We start from the raw sequence: 26,235 nt of genomic DNA on the forward strand, positions 1-26,235 counted from the left end.
CAGCTACTGATTACGGAGTGGAGAAGCAACTGTAGCGGCACAGGGCAGAGAGGGACTCGGAAAAGGCGCCTTAGCCAAGTAAACGCAATACAAATTGCAACTGATGCTGCCAGGTGCGCCTCGCCACTTCCTCTATTACTATACGGGGAAATCGTGATTAAGGAAAGCATTTAATGTGCAGCTGATCACACTCTGTAAATGTTTATTTAATTACAGGACTGGTGGTGATCCCAAACTCACGGTCTGCAGTTCTGCCTTCAAACCTCCGGGATGGATGGGATGCGAATGGGCCCTGCTCAGAGTGTGGAAAAGAGAAGGAGCTTTTTACTTTGCACTTCAGGCTGCAGCTTTGGCCTTGCTGTCTGGGGGAAGGAAGGGGCTTTCTGTGGCACAGCACTTATCTCTCAAAGTCCAACTGAAAGCAGTAAGTCCTTTGAGCCATTCCTCGGAGCTGTGCTGCTTGTGGCACTCTCGCTGGACTCTTCTAGTGGCACTCGGGAGGCAGGGCTCATCTGTTAGCTTGGGCTTTGCAGAGCGACCACATGGCCGCTTACCAGCTGTGTGACCCTGGCTAAGTGACTTCCTTCTATTAACTGTGACATGCATAAATGAATACCGAAGGGTTGTTGTAAAGCTTATATGAGACAGCATATATAAAACAGTACAGTGTCTGGCACATTATAATCGATGTTAGCTATTATTAGCACTTGTCAGAGTCTGGCTTCCATTGGAATTGGTTTCATATGTCTCCTTCCCCTACTATATCGTGGGGAAACTGTTTATATCCAAAGGAGCTGGCATAGGTACTTATAAACGGCAGACAAATGATATTTGTTAAAGTGCTTTGAAGGCATGCCAGGAAGGGGGGCAGGGTGCTGGGAACAAACAATATACACCATGATTTTACCCAGGGCCAGACTCTGCAGTGTTTGCTTTTCTTTTGTTACCAGAATACACTGCGTCAGACAGCTAAGTTTCTATAAAGTAAGACTAGAGAGACACTATTTATCAAACCAGATGTTTTGTTCAGAGACTGCAAAGGTATACTAAGAGGCATCTAAAAATCCCCAGTTTGGCCCCTGGCTGAGTGAGGAAAGGAATAGAGGTTGAAGTTCATTGAGAGTTGTACAGGACAAACTGGGTGCCTTGGCATGAAGTCACATCGTCAATTAACACCTTCAACCTAGAAAGGGCCATTTTGTTTTTCAGAGTATCTACCTAGAAAGGTATGTGTGGACTGCTGATGGATGCACCAGTGTGGAGAAGTCATACTACAAACTCAAAGGTCCATTGTAAGCCCTTCTGACTCTTGAATGAACATCAACTACAATAATAATAATAATAATAATAATAATAATAATAATAATAATAATAATAATAATAATAAGATACTGATTGAGTACCCACTAAGGAGCTCAAGGTGTTTGTGGCTGACAAGAACCTCAGAGACTTGCCCAAAAACCCAAGGAGCAGCCTCCAGGCAGAGCACAGCATCCTTTCTGAGATGATATCAACTTCAAGGACTTGTCCTTGTGGCTTAGGAGCTGACTCATAATAAGGGCATCAGAGACCTGTTGTGTACCTCATGTGGTGAAACTGCTGGCCCAACCACGGGCTGGCTCGGTAGCCTGGCTCAGTAGTCTTCTTCCTGGAAGCCTTCCAGGAGCACATCTTTTGAGGCTGCTGTAGGAGCACCCCAGCTGCCTTCTGCCCCCTCCCACCACGCTGCCTGCATAGACCACAAAATGGCTATGACTTTTAAGATTGGGAGTGTGGTGGGGCGGGTGGCACTGGATATCATACATCCAATGGTAAATACAGGAATTATAATTGAGGGCTGGAAAGTGACAGAGAGAGAGAGAAAGAAAAGAAGTGAGTATGGGGCTGGAGAGATGGCTCAGAGGTTAAGAGCACTGACTGCTCTTCCTGGGGTCCTGAATCCAATTCCCAGCAACCATATGGTGGCTCACAACCATCTATGATGTGATCTGATGCCCTCTTCTGGCCTGCAGGTGTATATGCAGGCAGAGCACTCATACATTAATATATATATATATGATGCGTGCCACCTTACAGGTTAAAGGTGAGGTACTGTAGAAACATGCAAGGCAGGTCCTGATCCAGGCCAAAGGATGGGAGAAGGCTTAACTGGGAGAGCAAATACTCAAGAAAATCCCAGGAGCAAGAGCATCAGCCTGTGCCTGCTGAGTGCACAGTCTCCACTAGGAACGTTGTGTAGATTGTTACTCTGGCCTTACAACCCTCTGGGACAGGTACTATCCTTCTCATTTCACAGACGAGAAAACTGAGGCTCACAGTAAGAATGATGAAGCCGGAAGTCAGACAGAGGTGAGTTGGCTCCAGGACAGAAGAAGAGGTCAGACAGGCCTTCAAGATGGAGGACCATGCCTTGCAGCAAGCTGAGCAAGAGGAAAGAGCAGTTCCCTGGGGAACTGAAAGTCGCTTGGTGAGGACTAGCCTTGGGGGTGGGGACACATGCTCAGAAGAGAAACCAGAAGTGGACGGAGCTCTGGGTAGATGTAGAGGTTTTAACAGCTAAGGCATTTGATTCATGCAACCTAACTCCTCCGAGCCTCAGACCCTCCCTTTTGTAAAAGGCCACACAGGACAACAAAGTCTGCCTGGCCCCAATACGGAATGCCCATTAACACCAACTGAGATTGGTGGTGTAAACTTGATTGCAAAACACGAATTCCTTTACAGACTAGATTTCATCACTGCCTCTTCTCTAGGAGCTTCAGAGATTCACAAGCCTAGAATCCTAGTGGTCCAGAATCTGTGTACCAGAGCACCTTCTGAGCAGATGGGCAATACTGGGGAGCAGAAGCGAGCGCCGTGGCCCCTGCATCCACAGTTGCCACTTCTTAAATACAGGATCCCAAGGTGAGTTATGCTCTTTGACCCTTCACTGAGCCCTCCAGAAAATGGAGATGATAAGGAGAGCACTTACCTTATATGGATGACGAGACCGATGCTGCGGAGCACGTATGGGAAAAGAAACACAGGTCCCAGCCCAGAGCAAAGGCTTAGTAAGCACACACAGCTATCGTCTAATTAGGAAGCAATCTGTTTGCTATCCTGCGGTCCCTCTGCATCCTATGTGATAGAAACCTGTGAGCATGTTAGAAGCTGCCGATAAAAGTCGGTTTGCGACCCTACATTTCCCCCCTTTGTTCCTGGCTCCCAAGGACTGGCAAGCAGCTGGCTCTCCGTCCTGGCAGAAAATGCCCAAAAGAGGTAAAAGGCAGAGCCTGCACACCATTTGTGTGAACCAGTCTGCCCTTGTAGTTTCCTAGGCAAAAAAATCTAGTGTGGTCAGTCAGATATGACCTGCTCTTTTAAGAGGAACTCTCCCTTTCTTCCCTCCACCCCTCTCCCCCTCTCGGGGAACCAGCGCACTCCCCCCCACAGCTCCCGAATCTTGCTGCCTTTTCACAACACAAACTCGGGGGGTCCTGCTGTGACAGCCTCTGGGCCACATTAACTTGCCTGTTCAACTCCCCGAAGAGAAGGAGCCTTTGCTAATGTCCCAGCAGGAAAGAGCGCAGGAAATTCAAACAAAACAAATCTACGCGCAGAACCCAGCATCTGCAAGCCAGGGGGGGGGGGGGGGAACCCAAACCGAGACTAGATGACTCGAGACTATAGATGGAGCAGCTGCCTCTTTAGGTACAGGCGGATTGAAAAACAGTCACTTGCCGAGGGGGGAAAAAACAAAACAAAACAAAAGCCAACAGATCTGCATACCAATTAATTATGAATATTCATCGCCTCCAGCCTACTCAGGAGCCACCACGCACGCACGGCAACCCTGAGCTCTGCTTCCCAAAGCTTTCCCCGCCTCGCTCAGGAGGAGTGGGAAAGTTCATTCAACCGCTTTGCCTTTTGCTCTTTCAAGAACTTGCTTTGGGTTCTGGGCTTTTTTTTTTCCCCGAAGGGTTCGGATCAAATCAGTTCTGGGCTTACCCTTTATATCTTCCATAAGGGGCAGCTTTTTGTTTTCTTCCTCTTTCCTCGTTTGTCTTGGGTGTTTTTGTTTTTTGCTGCCTCTGCTTGCTGTGGTGGCTTTCTGTGAGAGAGGTACTCACGGTTCAGAGATATAACAGACCCTAGGGCTTTGTGGGAGGGGCTAACTTAACCAGCCCGGTTTCGGAAGGAACCTCAACCCCTACGTCTTTTTCATTGACTAGAAATACAGATTGGTGGAGGAGTCGGGCAGTTCCTTAGTTACTCGAAAGCTCACTGGGGTTGTAATATCCTTTTCCTAGGCTTGAAGCAGTGTCCGTGTTCAAAGCTCACTCTCCTTCCCCCATCTTCCCTCTTCCCCTCCTTTATGTATCTCTCTGTTAAAGAAAACCCATTTCCATTTTTCGACCTTGAAAAAGTCATTTTTTTTACTGAATGGGGACGGGAGGGGGGAGTTAAGCAAGCTCGGTGTCCTGCAATTATGATACCAGTAGCCTTGCTACTTCACACCTGTGGGAGGCAAGCGCCGCTCTTCCTGCCCCATAAAGCTGGTCACTTCCACCCCTAAAAGAGCAATCCGTTCTCAGTCTTTCTGGAGAAGAACTCAGGCAAGGGGTGGGGGTGGGGGTGGGGGGGTTGGCTGCCGGCGGCAAGGCCGCAGAATTGCCTGGAAAGCCTTCTGCGACCACAGAGTAAACTACTCACTGGATGCCTCTGCCAGCTGAGAAATGACAAACGTCACTCACCTTTCCCCAGCTTTGACTTCCTGCCTCCAAAATCCTACAAACACAGCTAGCCGCTCCCAGGCTTCACGAGGTGACCCACGTGCAGGCGAGGGGCTGCCAACCCCATTTTAAACTAGGGGCTGGTTTTGAAATGAAGGCAAGGGCTAGCCCCCCAGGGAGGAAGGTAGGCCCTCAAGTCCCAAAGCCACCTGCACAGCTTCTGCTTATGAGGTTGCTGCAACCTTAGCTTTGAGGTTTGAAGAAGCCATCCCATCAACACAAGATGCACCTGCTCCTATTCACACGCCACAGAGGAGGAAGCCGACCTCTCTTGTTTGCTACACACCGTGTTGCTCCCACAGCGCAAGCACTCAGTAAACACCAAGAGAGTGGCTGAATTCATGAATGAACGGCAACACTGAGGGTCATGGCCTTCTGATTCCTAGCTCACCATATATATATATATATATATATATATTGTATTTCCTTTATAGAAGAGAATTTGTATCTGAAGCTAATTATACCACAAGACATAACTATTTATTTTGTGTCCATGGAAGATTGCTTTGGAAAGCAATTCTCTGCTACACACCCAGTGGCATCTGTAAAAGGGCAGGACTGGCCTTCCAGTTTAGATGTCTGTTGCTTTGCACTGCACAGTGCCTGCCACACAGCATGTGCTCAGTGCATTCTGGATACTTTGATAAATCGAGAGCTTGTATAACAAGACTTTATGAATCTTACTAAACGGTTTGTAACTATAGGATTTTGCATTTAGAAAAACAATTAATTACACCACATGGCTGGGCGGTGGCGGCAAATGCCTTTAACCCCAACATTTAGGAGGCAGAGGCAGATGGCTCTTTGTGAGTTTGAGGCCAGCCTGGTCTACAAAGCATCCAGGACAGCCAAAGCTACACAGAGAAACCCTGTCTCAAAACACACACACACACAAAAAAAAAACTACTAACTAAAACATCTAATAAATGCCTTTTCAAGAGCCAACTTAAATTATATTTCTAATAATATCGGTTTGATATCCATCCTATGATAACATTTTTGTTTAATTTATTCAGATTACATCTCAATTGTTATCCCATCACTTGTATCTTCCTACTCCCCCCTCCCTCCCTCCCTCTTTCATCCTATTCCCCTCCCCTAGGCCTGTGATAGAAGGGGACCTCCTCCCCCACCATATGATCACAGCCTATTAGGATAGCCTGCTTACCATTCCTCTGAGTGCCACTAGGGGAAGTGGTCAAATAGGAGGCACCAGAGTTCATGTCCTAGTCAGTCCCTGCTCTCCACACAATTGCGGAGAATGAGCTGTCCATTGGCTAGATCTGAACAGGGGGTCTAGGTTCGCTGCGTGCATTGTCCTTGGTTGGTAGAGTAGTTGGAGCTGACCTGCCTGGGTTCAGATCCGCCAGCCTTGATGTTCATTTTGTAGGGTTCCTGGACCCTCCAGGTCCCTCTAGATCTCCATTCTCCCACACCTCTCTCACCTGGGTTCCGAACTAAACAGAGAATTCTCAACAGAGGAAAACCGAATGGCTGAGAAACACTTAAAGAAATACTCAACGTCCTTAGTCATCAGAGAAATGCAAATCAAAATGACTCTGAGATTCCATCTTACATCAAAATGACTAAGATCAAAAATTCAAGTGACAGCATATACTGGCAAGGATGTAGAGAAAGGGGAACACGTCTTCATTGCTGGTGGGAGTGCAAACTTAAACAACCGGCTTGGAAATCAATCTGGCGCTTTCTCAGAAAATTGAGAATAGGGCAACCTCAAGACTCAGCTATTCCACTCTTTGGAATATACCCGAAGCATGCTCTGCCACACAACAAGGACATCTGCTCAACTATGTTTAGCAGCCTTATTCGTAATAGCCTAGAATCTGGAAACAACCTAGATGTCCCTCAGTCGAAGAACGGATAAAGAAACCATAGTATATTTACACTATGGAATACTACTAAGCTATTAAAAACAAGGAAATCTTGAAATTTGCAGGCAAATGGATGGAACTAGAAATGATCATCCTGAGTGAGGTAACCCAGACCCAGAAAGACACACACGGTATAAACTCACTTATAATTGGACACTAGCCCACCATGGTTGTCCTCTGAGAGTCTTCATTTTATGGGGCATTGGGACAGATGCTGGGACTTCCTATTATAACACTGTTTTTAAGCGACATAATCAGCAATCTTTGTGGCTTTATGATGACATGGTGTGTTGCACAAAAAATAGGAGGTTCAGGACTGGTCAGGCAGCTCAGAAGATAAAAGTGCTTGCTGCTGAGCCTGACAGCCCGAGTTCAATCTTCAGAATCCTTGGTGGAAGGAGGAAACAGAGTCCCACAAACTGTCCTGTGACCTCAACACATGCTGCCTGCCACCAAACACCCTTACCCTCCCACCCACTCGCCTACAGGTCATTTGCTTTTTAAAAAAAAAACTGCAGGCCACCTGAATTGAATACACAGTAATAGAAACAGCCTTCATACCCAACTCACCCCACACCAATCTCCTGACAACAGCTAGTGAGTTGGAGGCTACCATACTCTGTGCTGCTCAGCATACACAACCTCTTGGTGTCAGGAAAACATTACAATTAAGCATGTGTTGTTTCCCATTCACATGAGAGTAATTCACACCAGAGATGGCAAGGATGTGAGTGCCTGTGTAAAGGCCTGAAAATTGCTTTAAAATTCAATCTTATTTCCTGCCCCTGCCTCAGAAGAATTTTCATCATTATAATCTTATTGGGTTTTTTTTCCCCAATAGAAAGTGGAAAATAAGAAAGGCACTCAAGTAAAATTGCTGGAGCTAAATATACCTGTCCTTCTTCTACTGATGAAAATCTATTTTTGACGTAAGTTCTTAGAAAAAAAGTTTCATTTTTTTTCCTACATCTTCAATCTCCTACATTATGTCAGTTCTTCTCTTAGCATCTAAAGTAGTTAAACTTCTACTTTAAAAGGTAAACTCTGACCTGGGAGTGGTGGTGGACACCTTTAATCTCAGCACTTGGGGAGGCAGAGGCAGGCAGATCGCTGTGAGTTCGAGGCCAGCCTGGTCCACAAAGTGAGTCCAGGACAGCCAAGGCTACACAGAGAGACCCTGTCTCATAAAAATACAAAAACAAAAACAATGAAACAAACAAACAAACCATGCCACCAGCTGAGCCTCTTCATTTTTTCACAGATCATAATTTTGCCTTCCCTGGGTACCCTACTCCCTCCTATTCACACAGACCTGTGAACAAATGTTCCTGGAAAGAGGTTGTGTCTGTAAAAATTGTGTGGCCTACTAAAACTGCAGTGACATGGCAAGCTGGGATATTACAGGTCCAGAGGCTAATTATCTTATCCTGGACTAGCTTTTTTAAAAAATATTTTATTAATTTATTCATATTACATCTCAATTGTTATCCCATCCCTTGTATCATCACATTCTTCCCTCCCTCCTATTTTCCCCTTATTCCCCTCCCCTATGACTGTGACTGAGGGGGACCTCCTCTCCCTGTATATGCTCATAGGGTATCAAGTCTCTTCTTGGTAGCCTGCTATCCTTCCTCTGAGTGTCACCAGGCCTCCCCATCAAGGGGACATGGTCAAATATCGGGCACCAGAGTTCATGTGAAAGTCAGTTCCCACTCTCCACTCAGCTGTGGAGAATGTCCTGTCTGTTGGCTAGATCTGGGTAGGGGTTTGATGTTTACTGCACGTATTGTCCTTGGCTGGTGCCATAGTTTGAGCAGGACTCCTGCCCCGCCCATCATAATGTTCTTCTTGTAGGTTTCTAGGACCCTCTGGATCCTTCTATTTCTCCATTCTCCCATGCTTCTCTCATCTAAAGTCCCAATAGGATGTCCTCCCCTCTGACCTACTTTCCTGGTAAGTGAAGACTTTCATGAGACATGCCCCTTGGGCTAGTGTCCAGATATAAATGAGTATATACCATTTGACTCTTTCTGCTTCTGGGTGAACTCACTCATTATGATCATTTCTAGTTCAATCCATTTGTCACATATTTCAGGAATTCCTTGTTTTTAATAGCTGAGTAGTATTCCATAGTGAAAATGTACCACAGTTTCTTTATCCATTCTTCTACTGAGGGACACGTAGGCTGTTTCCATGTTCTGGCTATTGTGAATAAAGCTGCTATGAACATGGTTGAACATATGCCTGGACTAGCTTTTAGCTCCCAGAATAGTCATTCTTTGCCCATCTGAGTGTCAGAACTAACAACCTGTGACAAACAGATTTAAAACAAAACAAAACAAAAAAACCTTTTGAAATCTATTAACTTAGCACACCACTAGTTTCCACCAACCCCAAAGCTAAGAATGTCATCAGACAGTATCTTAGGCCTATAGAGAAGCCTCCCCTCTTTGCTGTAACCATCTCTCTGATGTGCTCAGCTATGCATTTTAAACTTGCCTTGACTTACGACTTTCTTTGTTCCGTAGAACTATAAAACTTCATAAAAATGTGACACCTCTCCCCACTGCGCACATCTTACTGGTGACCAAATATTATTGTTTTATTCCTTGCCATTTCTCAAATCTGCCTCCTCCATTTGTTTAATCTTTGTCATAGTGCTCACTCTCCTATCTTCTGCCTGAACAACTGCAACTCGGTGGCCCATGAAGTTAGAGGCCTTGTAATCTGTAAGACAATATAAGTCACATCCAGTCACAAGGGCATCTATTCTCTGTGAGCAGCCTTAAAATAAGGAATCCAAGAACCCATCCAAATGGGTCAGGCCACGTGACCAAAAGCCAGGGTTTCAGCAGCTGTTTCTGTTTCGGGAACAGGATCAGGAGAGTGTCATAAATCTGCCATTTACAGTGCTCAGGATCAGTTGAGGGATCCTGCGGTGAGTGTGAGCTGCCCCCAAGTCTCCAAAGCCCAGCTACAGGGTGACTTCAGCCAAGGAAGCAATCCTGAGGGGTGGGGGTGCTGGAGGCTTTGGGATTGCCCTCCAGATGCCCCCGGCCCACTTCCACCTGCTGTCTACATCAGAAGGTTGGTTTCCTAGCTCCTCTGACTCCTTGGAGTACCTTAAGTTAGCTGTCCTTCTTGAGCACAATTTCTGTCTCTCTCAAAGCCCCTAGCTTTTACATTTTCCCTCTAGGACTTGCTAACTGCTCCTTTCCTTGTTCCTCTGAGCCTACAGCTATATCTAGACTGCTGCTTTTAACCTCCCCCTCTATTCTAGCTTAATGACATGCGGTTCTCACATGTTTGTTTTTTAAAGTCCTAGTTCATATACACTCTACTTGACTTGCATCTTCTGTTCCACTTTAGGTACTGGCTAATATAGTTTATTAGCCCTGTAAAATCTGTCTTTGTTAAACAGCATGCTCCAAGTAGGTGAGGCTGCCATTCTTCCAATGATCAATCCCCTCCATGCGATAACAATGGTGATTAAATAACTAAAATTTGTGGAGTAAATTTTAAATGCGTATTAACACATGTATCATCCCAATAACCCAGGGATCTAAGAATGGTTAGTCTCCTCTTTCTACAGACCAAGAGCAACAAGCTCAGAAAGCTTAAGTATCTTGACAAAACGCGTAAGTGGCGGAGCTGGTATTTGAACCAAGTGTAATGAGACTACACTACCTGTGCATTTATCTAAGTGCTCCACGCTTCAGACTTGTTCCCTGGCCACCCTTCATCAGTACCAGGTTTGGGGCTGTCAATCTTAACCTCTTTACTCTCCACACCACTGCACAGATGGCCTTTTTGAAATGTGTATCTTGATAATGTTATTCCTGTGTTTTAAAAAATCCCCATTTCCTTCTGGTAAAATTCCAAGTCTCCTTGTGGAATAGCTCAGGGCCTGCTCTGTCTCTCTCCCATCATGCTCCGCGATGGGCAAAATCTCGAACACTGTGCTCACCCCACCAAATGCTACCACAGCATCGTGCTGCTTTACAATCTCACTTACATTCCAGCCCATAAACTTGCGAGCCATATTTCAATCCTCCTTCTTTACCCCCCATGCCTAATCCTTCTGCAAATTCTGTGGTTTCTTCCTTCAAAACGTACCCAGAACCTGATCTCCTCCCATGGCCTCCTCTGCTCCTGGACTCATCTAGTATAGCTGGATTGTGACAGCCAATTCAGCAGGTTCCTGCTTTCTGCTCTTAACCCTCACCAGCCAACTCTTGACACAGCATCCACAAGACCCAAATACGACAAAGGATTCTAGCACTCTTCGCTGAAAACCCTGCAGTGGCTCCGCCTCACTACGAGAAGAAGGAAACTCTTCCAGGGCCTGCGTGGTCTTTGCTCCATCACTACTGTCCCTATTTACTGTATTCTTCTTGGACCAGCCTCAGGGATGTGCCCTGCTCTTCCTCCTGTCTGGAATGCTGTTTTCACAAACATCCACAGGCTCCCCCCTGTATGCCCTGCATGTTCTTACTGAAGTACTGCTTTCTATTTGTTGATGGAAGAAGAAGCAGGGGAGGAGGCAGGGAGAGGGGCAGAGCTCTCATCCCAAAGGGAATATGAGATAGTTTATTTTTGAGCCATTTTAGTGACCATGGTTTAGGAACACAGATTTAGGTTGCCCCCAAGTCCATGTTCCAACATAAAAGTAATAGCATCAAGCTTTATAGTTCTGCAGAACAAAGAAAGTCATAAGGCAAGTTCAAAATGCATTGGAGGTTACATCAGAGAGATGCTTACAGAAAGATGGAGGAGGCTTTCCTAGAGGCCCGAGATGCTGTCTGACGGCATTCTTAGCTTTTGGGTTGGTGGAAGCTGGTGTGTGCTAAGTTAATAGATTTCAAAGGTTTTTATCTATTTGCCACAGGTTGTTAGACCTGACACACAGTGGGTAAGGAAAGGCTCTTCAGGGAGCTACAGCTAGCCCAGGATAAGGTAGCTTGCCTCTGGACCTGTAACACTGCAGCATCTCCACATGGCGCAGGTTTAAGTCAATCGGTCTGTGTGGCCACAGCCCTTCTAAGGAATTCCCTTTTATGTGTCCTCCCACCAGAACTGGGATCGACACTATTATTCTCCACTGAAATGAACCAAAGTCCTTGGAAAAATAGCTGAGCCCGAGCCTAAGGCAGAAAGCACATGAGACTATGAGGCCGAAGCATTTTTGTTGCACCAGAAAGCAGGGCTGGTGTCCAAAACTGCTAGGGCCACACCAGAATGACTTGGGACCAATCCCAAATAGACATCATTAGTCAAAGTAGGAAAAGTTGAAGCAACAATTGAAATAATAACCACAGTGGGTTGAAATCCATCAGCTATGTAACATGGCCAGTGTTTATAACATGACTGTCTTTGTTGCACAAACTGTACCAGACGACCAAATGGCTCATGAGGAACGTCCTCTTTCAAGGATCAAAGAGAGGAGTACCACTGACAGCATTTGTGTGTCACTGTTTTTCTGACAACTAATACAACCATGTGTTTAAGTAATAATCATGAGTGGCTGTTCACATCACAAAAGGAGGCGTGAGCATTCATTGTGAACCTTCTAATGGGAGCTTAGACCATCCTGTCTAAAGCTGCTTTGTGAAAGAAAGGGGAAGTGAGGGAGGGAGGGGGAAAAAAGGAGGATGAGTTTCTAGACCTAACTACCATTTCACAGGAAATGTGGGGCACAGAAAAGAATGCATCAGGACACTCTGGAGAGGTAGATATGATGGCATACCACCGTAATCAGGAAAGCAGGAAAATCTCAAGTTCAAATTCAGCCTAGCATACACAGCACAAATGTCTTTAAAAATATTTAAGAGAATTAAATATTTGAACATTGATTGGCTATTTTGTAATATTGGGGTTTTTTTTCCATTTTAAAGCATGATATTGTTTGGCTATGCTTTTAAGTCCATCTTTTGGAGATACACAATGGAATGCAAACAGATGAGTTAACTATTAAAATGGAATGAAGTATTATTCTTTCTATAATTTAAACATTTGAAACTTTCTGCAATAAAAAGGTTAAAAACATGATTCCAGACAAAAAGTGGGGACTGATTTGATAATACGCACTGCCACAAGGTGTAATTGAGGCTGAGAGTTTAATAATTCAGGTCAGTGTTTACTGTGTCTGTGTCCGTGTGCTACAGTAGCTTGGGGTCAAGAGTGGCAATGTTCAACTCTGGCAAGGTTCAGTTAAAAAAAAAAAGTAGTCTGGCAGGATGAGCTGAGCTGAGCGTGTCATGGTGAGATTGGCTTTTAATCTCTGCACCCAAGAGACAGAGGCAGGCAGATCTCTGTGAGTTCAAGGCCAGCCTGGTCTACAGAGAATCTAGGACAGTCAAGATTACATAGAAAAAAATCCTCTCTCTGTCTCTGTCTCTGTCTCTGTCTCTGTCTCTGTCTCTGTCTCTGTCTCTCTCTCTCTCTCTCTCTCTCTCTCTCTCTCTCTCTCTCTCTCTCTCTATCTCTCTCCAAAATAACAACGACAAAACAAAAAACAAAAGAGCAGGCCAAATGTGTCACTGTTCAAATGCCCAGATGAAAAGAATCAAAATATAAAAGTGATTGGACAATAAGCTGAGCAAAGCTAAGGAACACTGTAAGCAGGAGAAGCTCGCGGTGTGATTTGTCTACAGAGCAAAACTGAGAAGCAACGTCGCGTCTCCTTTTATTTTGGTGTAGAACTTAACAGTAGGCAGAGAGGTCAGGTAGGACTGTACTCTTTCCGATGTGCATCATGCACACTGTGACCTGACAGCTGAAGGCACTCTCCGTATACCCAATAGCGATCAGGTAGAAGCCAGGTTCATCATCCATCTGAGTGCTGATGCGGTGGACAGGGGGTGGGAGGCAGCCAGTTGAACTGAGCGGACAATGGGTATTCTGGTCTCCATATTGTTTGTAAGCCTCCCTTAAAACAGTGGTCCTTTGATAAAACTCATGAAAAGAGGTACTCGGGTTTTATGTATCATAAAATAAATGCCCAGGGTAACTATTGTACAAATGGCTTGCTCTGCCAGTTCCAAGAATGCCTGTATTTATCCATTCAGCTTTTGTTCTGGGTTAATATACTGAAACACTCTTTGCAATATTTCAGTGTTCAAGATGTTATGTTCCTTTGGTATTCTTTGAACAGTATGTTCTAGTGAAGGGATCTTTGTTTGGCTTGGGATTTCTTTTGTTTTGTTTCATTTTGTTTATTTGGGTTTTTGTTTTTATGAAACATGTTCTCACTGGGTAGACCTAGTTGGCCTTGAATTGGCAGCAACCCTCTAGCCTCAGCCTCCCAAATGCTACCATTTGTAGGAGTGAAGCGCCACGCCCTGTGTAGCTCAGAAGGAGGTGGAGGGAATGGGTCCTTATCACAGGCAGCAATGCTATCAAAGTGGTGAGTCCAAGGACTCTCAGAGTTTGGGGGGGAAAAGACTGGATATTTTTTATTGCATATCCAGTCTTGAGAATTCTTAATTTTCTCCAACAAAACAAACCCAAGCTCTCCCTTCCTAAAGAGTTAATGAGTGTATACTAATTGTAAAAAAAATGGTGGCTTCATTGTGAATTCTCTTACACATTAACTTTGCCTATTGTCCCTTCTCTTCCCATCTTCTTCCTCTTCCACAATAGTACTTCCTCTGCTTTCATGCCTGTGTCTGCCTCACATATTAATTTTCTTCTCATATACAACCTTGCTCCATTTCTTATGCCCGACCCCATACATAAGTCAGTCAGTCTAAGTCAGTGCTATTGGATAATGGCCTATGGCTACTCAACTAACCAAACTTTCCCAACATGCTTTGTTAGCATACCCAAACTTTTACTCTTTGACACTGTTCTTGGATAATATAGCAACACACACACACACACATCCTCAAAAGTCAAACACTGACTAAATTAATTTGATTATATTTTTTGTGTTTTAGACATTTTTGTTATTGTATGTCAGCTATAGGATATACTGAGTTTAATTATGAGGAGTTCGTACATGTTCCTAGTAGCCCTCACTCCACTCTCCTGCCCACCTTCCCGCTCGTCCTGGTCCTCAGGCTCTCGGTAATTCCCATCTACTTTCATGAATTGTACTTCTTTGCTATCAGCAACCTCTCGCTCTGCTGACCACAGGTGCCCAGATACAGCTGGCCCTGTGGGGTGAGGACTTAAGACGATAGAGTGGATCTGCACTGCTACGCTGCTTGAGGAATGGAATGCACATGGAATCACAAACTGCCTGATCCCTTCATTGTTCTGTTGTTTGCCTAAAGCCCACTTCACAGAGCCAGGGAGTATGGGCGGGATGAATAAAGAATGTGAGACCCTGAGAGACAGGCTGGCACATGGCTTACACCCATGGGACAGAGTCCCTTGGTCCTTTACCTGTGCCCTAAATGTGTGGTGAACAAAAAGGTGCGTCCTTTCTTATGTCTCTTGCTCCACTTACATGTTTTGTGTATTTTTCAGAAGTAACCCTTCTGAGGTGGCTGAGAACAGAAGTCTCTTCATTTGTATAGGACACAAGTCCTCTCACTCCCCTGATCTGAATTTAAAGATTCAGTCGGCAGCTGCAGGGCCAGGGCCACCAGGGCCATTACAGGAGGGAGCAAAATGGGGAATTGGATGACCTGGCATCGCAAGTTCTTCTGTTCCTGTGATAAGCTCATGTCACAGCAATCAGGGAGGAATACCCAAAACTCTGAGCTAGGAGCCACTAGATGCTGCAGAAGAGCCAATTCCTCCAAAAGGGAACTGTGTGACCCAGAGGTGGCCTCAGCGTGGAGCACACAGCATAATAGCTGTGCTGTCTTTAGGGTCATCTATGTTCAGTTCCAAAGAAAGCAGCCATTACAGTTCAACCAAGACCAGGCTCCAGAACTTCTGAAAATATTTCAAGTTTTCAAACTTTAAGCTACTAAATGACTATCAAGACAGCAAATACACCAGTGGTGGCCTGAGACACATGGAGGACCATTTAACTAGGTGACTCGGAATCTGTGTGTACGAGTCTTCTTGTTTTGGTAGGACTGGGAACTGAGCCTGAAGCAGAACAAAAGTCTTTGGTACCACAAAACTAGTCCATAAGATACTGTGCTGGTATCTGTACAACAATATACAGTTGTCAAAACCCAGAGAACTTTTTACACAAAGAATAAACTTTAACACTTAAAAAAAAAAAGTCAAGAGGTCAAGAGACCCCAGAATAAGATGTAGATTGTGGCAAAAAGTGTCTGATTGTGTTTAAAGTGTGGGAACAACCTCGCTGAATGGTGGAAAGGAAAAGGCCCCTGCCCTAAATCCGCCTGGGTCTGAGAGGCAGCTGTAAGGCAAAGGGTACAAGGAAATGCACAGAAGCGTTTTCCCACAAGCACTGCTCACACTACTGGAATCAAACACGGAAGTGGATGGTGGGCAGCAGGAAGCAGGTCTCTCACTGTTGGGGTGGCGGCTTTTGGGGTGTTTTAAGCTAGGAGAATCTACTCAAATGATACATGTGACAGTAAACTGGAATCAGTCAATGTGAGGTCATATTCAACTGAATACAGATACATGTAGGTAACTACAGCAATGTTTATCGTTGCACATAAATACTAGGCTGAGAATACACAGATATTCTTTGCACCATCAACTGGAAGTCTCAGCGAACAGAGGTGCCTAATAGCAACACGCCCTAGCCACAGACCCTCACCTCAACAGGCCGTCTCTAACAAAAGGACCCAAAATATTCTGAGAAACAGCTGATTCTATTTCTGATACAGACGACGTATATGATGAGTCTAAAGTAAAGTAAAGAGTGACACAAATGTGGGGTTTTCTTGTAAAGTTTCTTTCTTTGTATTTTGTGTGTATGGATGTTGTACCTGCATGTGTCTACATAGAAGGTAGAGAAAGGCTGCAGCCTGACGTCAGCTACTACGTGGGTGCTGGGAATTGAACGTGGGGGCAGCCAATGTTCCACAGCTGAACTGTCTCTCCAGCCCCAAAGTTAGTTTTGAAAAATGTTCTTTACAACTTGCAAAGATAGGCCGGGAGGTGGTGCCGCATGCCTTTAATCCAGGCAGAGGCAGACGGATTGCTGTGAGTTCGAGGCCAGCCTGGTCTACAAAGCGAGTCCAAGACTACACAGAGAAGCCCTGTCTCAAAAAGACAAAAACAAAAACCTTGCAAAGATAGATATGCCAAAATGAAAGCAGAGGCTGGTCCCAAGAGCTCCCAATATGCCAGTAACAACCTGAGCAACAAAACAGACTTTGTTATTATGTAGTCTCCATGAGACTATACTGATATAGACTATTTAGTACATAAATGAATTATTAAATAAATAAATAAACAAACAAGCAGATAGATAAATGGGAGAAAACAAGCAAATTTCTATTCAGAAGAATTCAAAATAATTCAGAGGTACTCTGTTATCCAGAAAACAAAGCAAAACCCCAGACAAAGTGTGGCATGCGCTTTGTGACTTCTTTCCAAAGAGTACAACACAGAAAGGAAGTAGGAAAGGGTGTCAACAGTGATGGTGGCTGTACACGCAATCAGTACGATGTTCTTCAAATGGAACTTTATCTCTGGGGCTTCCTCCTTGAGTCCAGGCTACTTAACCCCCGGCTACCCATGAGGAAGACACAACACAGCTATCCCAACCAAGGGACTCGCCATAACATAACTTGACCAGTATTATTCAAACTGTCAGCTTCATCAAAAATAAAGTCTGAGAAATCTTAGCAGCTATGAGGAGTCTAAAAATCCTTGGGGATTAAAAGTAACATGTCATCTAGACAAAAAACAGTTAGGGGAATATGAATAAAATCTTGTCTTGGATTTTTCTTACCTCTGTGACCAAAGAGCTCAGAGAAACAAGCAAAGAGACTTGTTTTGTTTGTTTGTTTGTTTGCTTTTAGAAATTTGGTTAGGTTCAGGGATCCAAGTTTTCAGTCCATGACCGCCATTGATTCTGAACAATATGGAAGTGGAGGTGTGTGGCAGAGCACGAGAGGATGCCAGGTATATCCTTCACCCGTGAGTCTGTGAAGGGCAGTCCACACTCAAATCACAGCAGATCCAGACTTTAGTTAATGTTAGCAGACCAGCGAGATGGCTGGTCGTAGAAGGGCATGCTGTTAAGCCTGGCAACCTGAGTCTGAGCTCTGCCAACCACATGGTGGGAGAAAACTGACTCCTACAAGTTGGCCTCTGACTTCCATATATGCACTGTGGCACAACCACACACACACACACACACACACACACACACACACACACACACACACAAATCAATATTAGGTGAGCACAGTAATGCAACCATTTAATGCCAGCACTTAAGAGTCAGGGGCGGGAGGAACTCTGAGTTCAAGATCAGCCTGGTTTATAGAGCTAGCTCCAGGACATCTGGGGCCACACAGGGAAACCAACCAACAAACAAACATCAATATTAGTTCATGAGTAGATAAACATGCTAGACTAATATAAGATGTTGATATAGCGGGAAACACACTGTGCAGTATACGAGAACTTTCTGTGGTATTGTGACCTTTCTGTAAATTGGAAGTTATTTTAAAATTGAAAGTTTATTTACAAGTACATTAAATGCAACATTGTATAAGAGCTCGAACATAGCTCTTACACTGAAGGCCCTCGCTGAAGCACATTTTTATTGGGGTAACTGCTAAGTGACCATGGTTTTGCAAATGCGTCTGTTGCACATGACTTCTTATTCAAACAGAACCCATTGTATCCACATCCAGCAAAGCAAAGCAAACTTGGGCCGTGAGCCAAAACAGGCAAGCAGCCTGCTATCCTCAGTGTGATAGCACCATTCACATCTTCCCATTCCGTGACACACAATATTCCCTTTGGTCAGGGGAAGGAAAGATGTCTAAGTTGATTCTTCACTGGCTCAAAAAGTTTCCAAATGAATGTCTCTGGGGAGACGTCAGAAACTCGCACTGGTGCAGAGCAGGAAGGAGATCACAGGTCTAAGCCTTGAAGGGAAAAAAAAAAAAAAAAAGGAAGGAAAAGGCTTGGGCTTCCCCAGACAGGCTGAGTTATATGGGATCATTGCCAGAAAACTTAACGTTCTGAGAGGCAGGAAAACCATTGCCCAAGTTTTACTACACTCACCGGCCCTAAAGGCCCGAGGATTGGACATGCCAAGCAGTCAGGACCCCAAAGGGCGTAAGTCTCTGTACTCTCACAAACCCTGGTCCTAGGAGGCAGTGGAAAGTTCAGAAGAACACAAGTGCCCTAGAATTCTGCTGATGACCTCAGAAGTGGGGTTTACACGCCCAGCTCCTAAAGACAATAGCATCAGGCAGGAAGCTCCCTTGTTAGTGCTAAGGCCTCCACCTTTGCAGAGATCAGCCAGGGGCTACAAGTCATGGAGACAATGCCAAAATAAGGCCCCCTGTTTTCCTCTATATCAGGGTAGCAGAGCTAGCGGAAGTGGGGAAAAGGAAGCTATGTTACAATTCTCAGACTTCCAAGACTCTGTTTACAGATTTGTGGATTTTTCACTTAGCCCTGGGCGTATTCCAGCTCATCCTTCAAGGTCTCATTCAATAGGGAAAATATTCAACCCATAAATCTTTCAAGTCTCCCAGCACCTGCTTCTCTTCCAATTCTAAGATTAAAATTAGCTTCTCAAAAGTTCCAAGCAGCTTGTCCCTTCTTTAGTGCCATGTGCTCCTAGCTTCTCATAAGTAATATTTTTGTACATACAACCTAGGACTCAGAGTGTATTTTAAAGTTCTGGGACTTGAGTGCAAATTCTTCTTCTGTCTTCATTTAAGACTTCCTGCATCTCAGAAGCCGTAGTCTAGTGTTCTGTATATATACCCAATGTTAGGTTGGTACCGATGGAGGTGACAAGGAAATAAACGAAAGACAGTCCTCTCTTAATCGGAGCAGTGAAGGGCAGCAATTTCGCAGTGGAAGTGTAGACTGAACGCCATGATGCAGGGTGAAGTGGAAGTTTTTGGTTTCTTTGAAGACTTAGTTGTGTCACATGATGTTTTTCTGGAAGATGTCTTGTGAGAGGGCATATGATTTTTTTGCTGGGAGCAGACACGTGAGAGGGCACGTGATGTTTGGGAAGTCTAAACTGAACCCCACAGACAGTGGGACGTCTCCTTTGGCATTTCTACGTTGTGCAACTCTTCACTGGTCTTCACTGGTCTTCTTTGCTGGTTTTCACTTCACAGAGAAGAATGTTCCAGAGAACTTCTCATGGTGCTCCAGCTGATTCTGGCCACTTATGCTGGCTCTTGCCGATTCTGTGGAGACTTGCTGTTGCTTCCGGATTGTTCACTGCTACGGATTCATGTGGCTGCTTGGCGTTGGCTATTGGACTACACTGCTGGTATCCTGACAACGCTGAGTAGAATTGGTCCAAGGAACTACGTCTAAACAGGTCCACAATCCCTTTTCCCTATTAACATTCTTTCATCCCTTCCTCTGGTCGGAGGGTTAGAAGTGAGATTGAAGTGTTTAAGGACCCCCAAAAGAGTAGGTTTTGAAAAATCTAAGCCTATAGCAGGAGGCTTGGGCAGTTATAGGGCAGAGAAGTGAACTTTGGGGTTGGAAGACTCCATCTGAAGGTCTGTTCCTCAAAGTCTCGATGTTGTAAGTGCCATTGGAGGTTGGTATGTTGGTCTTTTTATCTAGAGTTTCCGGGTTCCTAACAGCCTGCAGGTGTTAACAGTTAAATCAAATACCCCATCCAGAGGTTCTCAGCCCACCTGAGGTCATTAGGTCACTAACCCCTTACTTAATATCTGATTTTCAATAGTTATTGTGGTCTCTCTGAAATTTGCAATAGGGAAAATATTTTTATTGATTGGTTACAAACAGTATTTATAGTTAAATGTTTATTTAAATATTAAACAGTTTACTCTTCTAGCTACGCACTCAAAATGCCAGGAGCTCATGATGGTTATGGTCTGCCTACCTGTGACAACTCTTAGTTTGAGGTAAGAAGAAATGCGTTTTCTCCCTCTCATCAGCAGGGTTATGTATGTTTCCATCCAATTTTGCCTGTTTTGACTCCTGCTTCCAACAACTCCTCAGATTCCAGCTGACTGATGCATCTGGCTTTAGTGGAGAGAAGCCGTGGTTTCAAAGCCTTTGGAAAGTGACTCCTGGGCTGGGCAAGCATAGGGGACTCAGCTCAGCACCAGCTTTCTTCATGTCTCTTGGTCATGGGTTTGCCTGTTGCCACGCTTGTTAATACCTGACTCTGTTCCTGGGAAAGATAAAGCTATATTCGTAACTGGACCCTTAGCAATTGAGAGACCCAGGCAGGTGCAGGAAAAAATGTCTAACTAGGCCATTGTGTTAATATAAATTTTGCAGAAATTGATGTAAATGGTGGCTGCTTTCTTCTGTGTGTAGCCTGGCCCTGATGAGCATCGTACATGCAATCATTTATTCTGCACACTTTAGGAGCACCGACCGTGTTCAGAGAACTGTTCTGAGCATGGGGATCCACTTCTGACCTCCGGTCGCCTTCATTTTCCCTGGCTTCCTCTATTGCCTTCTCCACAAGCCTCAGCTACTGCTGATCACTTCCAATAGGTTTGCCGTTTTGAGAGATGGTGGTGATGGGATCTGGAACCTCAGGTACCATAGCAAGGCAGGTTTGTAAGCCCCCATTTCTCCTACTAACGCGACTACCTCTCACACTTACATGTCCATTACAAGGGTCCTCTCACTTTATGACTTCACCAAAGACCCACCTTCTCACACTGGACTTGGGCCAGAAAGGAAGTGTGGCTCATAGGTGTCATCTAGACAATACTGCCAAATAAGATGAAGGAAGAAACACCAGGGCAGAGAAGAGAGCTAGAAACTTGGAGGAAAAGAGTAACTGGGACCAGGGTAAGGGCTGAGGTAGTGGGGGAAGTATGTCACTGCTGAGTAACTTGCGCAGGCTCTGCCCACAAACACACTGTCCAGCTGCACGACGGCCCTGGCTCTGAGCAATATCAGGATTGTGTGGGATGGAGAATGGCTGATTTTCTGGATTGGACCTCCTGGAAAGACCTCCATGGTCTGTGTTATCCCAGGAGGCTGTGTTGATATCCGTGGTCTGTGGTACTGCTGAAGGTCATGTTGATGTTTGTGGTGAGTGCTGGCACTGAGGAACCATGCTGGCATCTCTGGTCTGTGCTGCTGCCAGAGGTCATGGTGAGGTCCATGGTCTAGGCTGTGGCCAGAGACCATTTCTGAAGGTCTTGTGGATGTCCTTGGTATTTGCTGCCATTGAGGGCCATGTTGGTGTCCACAGCCCATGTTGCTGCTGTAGGTCATGTTGATGTCTGTGGCCTGTGCTACCATTGAAGACAGGGTCCAGCATTTGAACTGCTACTGGAGACCATGCCGAGGCCCATGGTCTGTGCCGTCACCAGAAACCATGTGAAAGGTCATGGTCTGTGCTGCCACTGATTGTAAAGGCCAAGGGAGCTTCTTTAGCAGCAGTGTCAATGACTGCTGACTCACAGTTGAGAATGGGAGACAGACAGCTTCTGTGACAACCTCCTCCACCCCCCCCCCCAAAAGAAATAGTCTAGACAGGAAGCACTTGAAGAGAACTCTTAAGATTTGTGATAGGATGCTGAAGGGTAGCCCTTCACAGTTGATGGCTTCTGGTGGGGGACAAGGAAGGACTCTGTTTTCTTAAGGACCTGGTTACTGGGGGTTTGGCTATACTCCAGTGAGTGTACGGACAATACAAAAATGGAGTTGACTTTTCTTCTTTCTTTCTTTCTTTCTTTCTTTCTTTCTTTCTTTTCTTCTTCTTCTTCTTCTTCTTCTTCTTCTTCTTCTTCTTCTTTCTTCCTCCTCCTTCTCCTTCTCCTTCTCCTCAGAGTGAGGGGGTAGACCTGGGAGAACTGGAAAGTGAGTATGATTGGGGTACATTATGTGAAGCTCCCAAATAACTCAATACAAATATTAGGTTGGAGCCAGGCCTGGAGGCACACACCATTAATCCCAGCACTTGGGAGGCAGAGGCAGGTGGATCTCTGTAAGTTTGAGGCCAGCCTGGTCTGCAAAGTGAATCCAGGACAGCCAAGATTACACAGGGAAACCCTGTCTAGAAAACCCAAAAAACCCCTTATGTTGGATAATATATATGTATACGTGTGTGGATTTTTTGTTTTGTTTTGTTTTAAAGATTTTTCTACATTCAAAATTTTGTAAAGAGAAAAAGTAAGGCAAAAGGGAACCACCAAGTAAAAAGAAGATCCAGGGAGGGTGATGCATGCCTGTAATCCCAACATGAGGGAGATGGAGGCAGAAGGCTCACGAGTTCAAGGCCAACGTTAGCCACGGAGCAAGTTCAAAGCTAGCCTGGACTACATGAGGCTGTCTTACAAGTAAACACATAGTTTTAATGAAAACAGACAGGGACCAGAAAGAGTGGGGACTGGGATAGAAGATGGGAAGAAAATGAGGCAAAAAAAAAAAAAATGACAAAGTGGACTAATATGTGTGCATGAAAATGGTCTGTGGAGCCCATTGCTTTACCAACAGACTTAAAAAATTAAAAAGTGCAAACTTAAAGCAATAAGGACAAACCCCACAAGGTTAGCATGCTTTTCTTCCATAAGTTCCTTAGAGCTCACTCCTACCAGCCAGGGGCTCACCGGCTTCTGTCTCTTCCCTCAGAATTTCTGTTCTTTCCTGACCCCCTGCCTCATCCCTCCATACCTCACTGCTTTAGGGCACCTTGCAATTTCAGCAATAAGGGTCAGACTGGGAGCTCTCCATAATCAACCTCTTCTCAAAGCAGCCTGCCAATCACATGTACGCTGTCCTTTCTTCTCAGCCCAAACTTCCCTTCACTCCTACCCAGTTTTCTCTTTCTACCAGACCTGAAGTTCCACAAGGAAAGGCCACTTTATTATTCCTGCTATATCCTCTAAGATGCCTTAACCAGGAACTCTCAACACTGCATTTAGGAGTGCACATCCCTCTCAGAAGTCCCTCCAAATCTTTATGAATTCGTAAAAAGTACTTTTGCTGAATGTAAAGCTGGTCACGGCAAATACCAAAGATGTCAGAGGAAGCAGACCAGGCAGCCTGGGGTAGAAGAGCTTTGCTGTAGGAAGAACCCCCAGCTGTCTCATAAGGTCTGTACTACAGACAAACTGAGCCCTTTGCCTCCAAGATGAACACAGCCAGGGCCAGAGCAGCTCTTCTTTGCTAACAGCCGTCAGCAGAAAAAAAAACCCACGGGCGTTTCTTCTAGCATCCCGGTTACGACTGCATCACGATCATGGCTGCCCTAACTCACGGTGCTTCTTCCGGTTAGCCCTCAGAGCTCCCCCTAGTTTTAGTATTTGAAGTGCACCTGTGGGGGGACGAGCAAGGCTCACTCCTCTTCTCTTCCTTACTAAAAGAATGCCCAGGCGCACTTGATAAAGATCCCACTGCCCCTCTTTGTCCCAAACCTGCACAAGGGTGAATCACTCTCCAGTTAGCAACTGTGTGTCCATGACGACACTGCCCTTAAGAACCAAGGAGAGGAAGAAAAAAGGTTCCCAGACTCCAACAGCATGGCCGTAAAGAGGCAGCTGTCTCACCAGGAGCTGTGGCTTCTGCGTTGAGGTAGGCTTCTCAGCAGCCACTCTTGCTGCCATTTTGGTGGCATACTGAAAAAAAAAAAATGCATGGGGAAGTGAACTGGGGAAGAAGGTGAACACAGAAGGAGATTGTTGAGTGTAGCTGAAGTTGTCTTGATAAGAGCCACTGGGTAGAACCAGGTTACTGGCCTCCTAAGCCTAGGAAAGAGAAGTGGGGGCTCTCATCTGCCAGTTCATAGTCACTATCACTCCACAGACCGTTTCTTGCAGTGCCTGTGACCTGCCATGTACATGGGTTCAGCATGGTTTTGTGGCTGGAAAGAACCCTTGGGGGGGTGGGGGTGGGGGGTGGGGGGCGGTGGTAGATATATTTAAAATGAATTCCCACCATGTATAAGGAACAGTGAGGTTAGGTGCGTGGGTGAAGGAGCCACAAGGTCAACCAAGCCTCCAGTTAGAGTGGGGACAGATAACGGGCGGCAGCAGCGCAGGGAATGAGTGTCCGACCTCACTCTCCTCCTCGCCTTACCTAGCCGCTGCCCATGCATGTCACCTGGCTGGCCAACCAGGCCACAGAACAAAGTGGAGGAAGGCACTGAGCAGAGAAAACCCAGGGCTCGTTTCTGCATTTCCACATTTAAAACCTCCAACAGCCCTGTATGGCTACACGATGCTATGTTTCTGTGGTAGCTAGAACCCGTGAAGCTGGAAAGGCCCTTGGAAGCATTACCTGGCAGTCTAAGCCATTGAAAGAGAAATTCTAAATAGAGATGTACATTTTAGCTCTGGCTTGGACTACCTGTTTAAAAATGCTAGTTAGGAGGCTGGTGTGGCATATGCCTTTAATCCCAGCACTCAGAAAGGCAGAGGCAGGATGACCTCTGTGAGTTCAAGACCAGCCTGGTCTTCAAATAGCCTGTGTGTTCAGAACAGCCAAGGCTACACAGAGAAACCCCGTCTCAAAACAACAACAACAAAAGCAAAACAACAACAAACCCACCACCAACAAAAAGCTAGTTAGGTAAATCTTTAGCAGGTGAGTTTGTTTTCTTACTCTTCTAACGAGACATGACCTATGAACCTAAAGAAAGCATTGTGAGCCAGACCTGGTGACACACACCTATAATCCCAACACTCAGCCAATTGAGTAAGGCAGGAGGGCCAGGGGTTTGAGACCAACATGTACTACATAGTAAAACAAAAGAAGTGGGTGGGGGAAAGGGTGTCACAATCACAGCAGCTGCAGCTGTGGAAATCAAGGGTGCAACAGTGATATTCTGTTACTGTTTAAGAAGGAGGAAATCCAATTTCAAATGAACTCAAGGAATAAATAGGGCAATTTTGCTCCACTGTTTATTTCACGTAGGAAAACATTCACATAAATATTTACCATCACAGCTCTTTCACAAAGGGAGAATTTATTGATAATTACTTTATTTCCACTAATCTTCCCTCTTCAGTAAAAAAAAATAATCTATAGTCTACATATACGCCAAGCATGGAGTAGCTCTCCAGACTGGGCCCTGCCTGCCTGCCCACCTGCCCCTGCATTCCACTGCACACACCAGAAAAACAACAGCATAAGCCTTCTAACAGAGTCAGCCGCTGTTCCTCTAGTTTTATTTTTTCTTTTACTTTACGTGGTGATTTGCTTCAGCCATCACAACATAAGCCAGTTTCTAATAAAGCCACCAGTTGTTTTTCTAGTTGTTTCCATCTCTTACAGGGTGCTTTGTTTTGTTTTGTTTTTTTTTCAACCACTTCCTCATAGGCTTAAACAGGGACAGTCCAGTGACACGCCTCCAACCATGATCCTGTCTCTTTTCCCCTTTCACTTCCCTTTTAATGAAGAAATGTATAGCAAAGATGGCAGCCATTAGATGACAGTAAGAAATTCCTGACAGAATGTCACCTGTGCTTCAAGATCTAAAGTCAGTGAATTAACAAAATTATCATTATTTCTCTATAGATTTCAATGGTTCT

At 45.1% G+C, this 26,235-nt stretch overlaps 1 protein-coding gene and 1 long non-coding RNA gene across 4 annotated transcripts in view; one reads left to right on the forward strand and one right to left on the reverse strand.

Moving 5' to 3' along the window:
* The window catches only part of ENTPD1 (ectonucleoside triphosphate diphosphohydrolase 1), a 119,913-nt gene that overhangs the window by 78,987 nt on the left and 14,691 nt on the right, over positions 1-26,235 (reverse strand). The window contains exon 1 of one of the 2 annotated variants that reach the window (XM_084772236.1): positions 3,988-4,146. The exons of the other annotated variant lie outside the window; for it this stretch is intronic. Coding sequence (XP_084628362.1) covers positions 3,988-4,003 — 16 coding nt within the window. The 5' untranslated portion in view covers positions 4,004-4,146. Of the gene's footprint in view, positions 1-3,987; positions 4,147-26,235 lie in introns of those variants that run through there. 2 annotated transcript variants of the gene reach the window in all.
* On the forward strand, positions 1,480-24,544 carry LOC311592184. Of its 2 annotated transcripts, XR_014777331.1 has the most exons (4): positions 1,480-2,904; positions 19,870-20,078; positions 20,555-20,637; positions 20,735-24,544. It is a non-coding gene; the product is annotated as an uncharacterized lncRNA (long non-coding RNA). The 2 variants fall into 2 exon arrangements; XR_014777330.1 differs by having other exon boundaries at positions 20,555-24,544.

This window comes from Acomys minous (assembly GCF_964271855.1).
Source record: "Acomys minous genome assembly, chromosome: 2".
Taxonomy (NCBI): domain Eukaryota; kingdom Metazoa; phylum Chordata; class Mammalia; order Rodentia; family Muridae; genus Acomys; species Acomys minous.